This window comes from Aplysia californica, unplaced genomic scaffold (genome assembly GCF_000002075.1).
Source record: "Aplysia californica isolate F4 #8 unplaced genomic scaffold, AplCal3.0 scaffold00063, whole genome shotgun sequence".
NCBI lineage: Eukaryota > Metazoa > Mollusca > Gastropoda > Aplysiida > Aplysiidae > Aplysia > Aplysia californica.
This window is the reverse complement of record NW_004797333.1, coordinates 1,634,336-1,636,006: the sequence shown is the minus strand read 5'-3', so window position 1 is coordinate 1,636,006 and position 1,671 is coordinate 1,634,336. Positions and strand designations below refer to the sequence as shown.

The 1,671-nt window shown below is 39.0% G+C and overlaps 1 protein-coding gene across 1 annotated transcript in view; it reads right to left on the bottom strand.

Moving 5' to 3' along the window:
- The window catches only part of LOC101856720, a gene marked incomplete in the record, with an annotated part of 16,929 nt that overhangs the window by 11,698 nt on the left and 3,560 nt on the right, over positions 1-1,671 (bottom strand). Inside the window, 1 exon segment of the mRNA XM_005093426.3 lies at positions 397-457. Within this exon segment, the coding sequence (XP_005093483.2) occupies positions 397-457 (61 nt within the window).

Below are 1,671 nucleotides of genomic sequence, written 5' to 3'. Positions count from 1 at the left end.
GAGAGAGAGAGAGAGAGAGAGAGAGAGAGAGAGAGAGAGAGAGAGAGAGAGCGCGCAAAGGTCTCAAGGCATGACCTGGGAGCAAAGGGGGCGGCAGCCTGAGAAATTAAAATTTGGGGCATTCCCGGTACCGTCGTTGGGTTTGAAATCATTATTCATATAAAAAAGTTACACACGTCAGGCTAGAGAGATTTTTAAAATTAGAAGCTCTCAAACTAGTGCTACACACAGATCTACATGGTTTGTTTAAGTTTCGTTCAAGTAAGCCCGTACGCTGCACGTTGCTAATTCAGGATAAACCAATGGAGAACAAGTAATAAAAACAGGACAGGAGCAAAATCAAGAAATCTTTCTTTCATGCAAACACCTAGTGACAAAGAATATCTATAATCTTACCTTGAGCCACCATTTTCAACAACAAACCGGGCAAAATGAATCTTTTCCTTTCTTTTGATTCCTGAAGAGAAAAAAATCCCAAAACATGGAACGATTTTTATAGAGGTGTGTTTTCAAAAACTGTGTTGCTTGATTGTTATGTGGGTTAATATTGTACTTGTTCCTACATTCGTTGTTTTGGGGAGTTTTTAAGGCTCTCCTTTCATTTGGCTCGGATATAGACGTCAAATTCAGAGGTCACGCCTCTTTTATAACCTTACAGTACAGCATTGAAAGAGGAGTTAAACCAATACTGCGACAACGACGTACATGTGTAGCGTGGGAAGAGACCGATCATTTGCCGAATAGGTTGCCTCGCGTTGTGCTCTCGGGAAATACCTTTCCATTTTTGTTTTGTTTTGGTATGAGTTTTGCAGCATTTGCGAGACAATAAGGACATAATATGAGTGTCAACGATTAGAGGTGTTACAAGTGAGTAACAAACACAAAAAGAAGGAGGGGAGATAAGGACAATAGATTATGTTTAACAGTAAAGAATAAGGAGAAAGTCACACCAGAACACCTGCCAACCACCCACAGAGGAAAACTTTTTCAAGGTGTCTATCAGAGAGAAATTGCTTGAAGGTTGTTGTCAGATTTATAAATGGCATTTACGAAAATCTATTTACTGTGTCCTTAAATTTGATCTAAATTTTCACGTAATATTTTTCAAAGCACAGTAGCCGCACATTCCGCAGAAGCAGACCCCCCAAAAAGGCAACAATAGGCTATCCTGTAAGTTCTACTGAAGCTACGAAATTTCTTACGTATCAACGTCTTTAAGTAACGATTATAGCGCTTCAACGTCGCAAGCTTCGTCTTCGTCGTCGTCGTCGTCATCGTCATCGTCATCGTCATCGTCATCGTCATCATCATCATCATCATCATTTTAGACTGCAAAAATACAAAAAACGGTGGTGGAGACTTGTAAGATTTTCCTAAATTTTTATACGTTCAACGTTTCGCCGTGTTATGGCTTCGTCAGGCATATTTTGAAAAATAATATTAATGACTAGACCAGAGCTACACAACGGTCGACCATCATCATCAACAACAAACGATGACGAAAAAAAAGAACAACAGCATGATAATAAAACGGTACATTAAAAACATAAAATAGCAGTGTGTTTGTCTGACTTTTGACCTGAAGAGTTATAATAGTGCATTGTAAGGCTATAGAAAAAAGTGAGATCGGCTGCTATCTGTTTAAAAAGTGTGAATACAGAGGCAAACGTT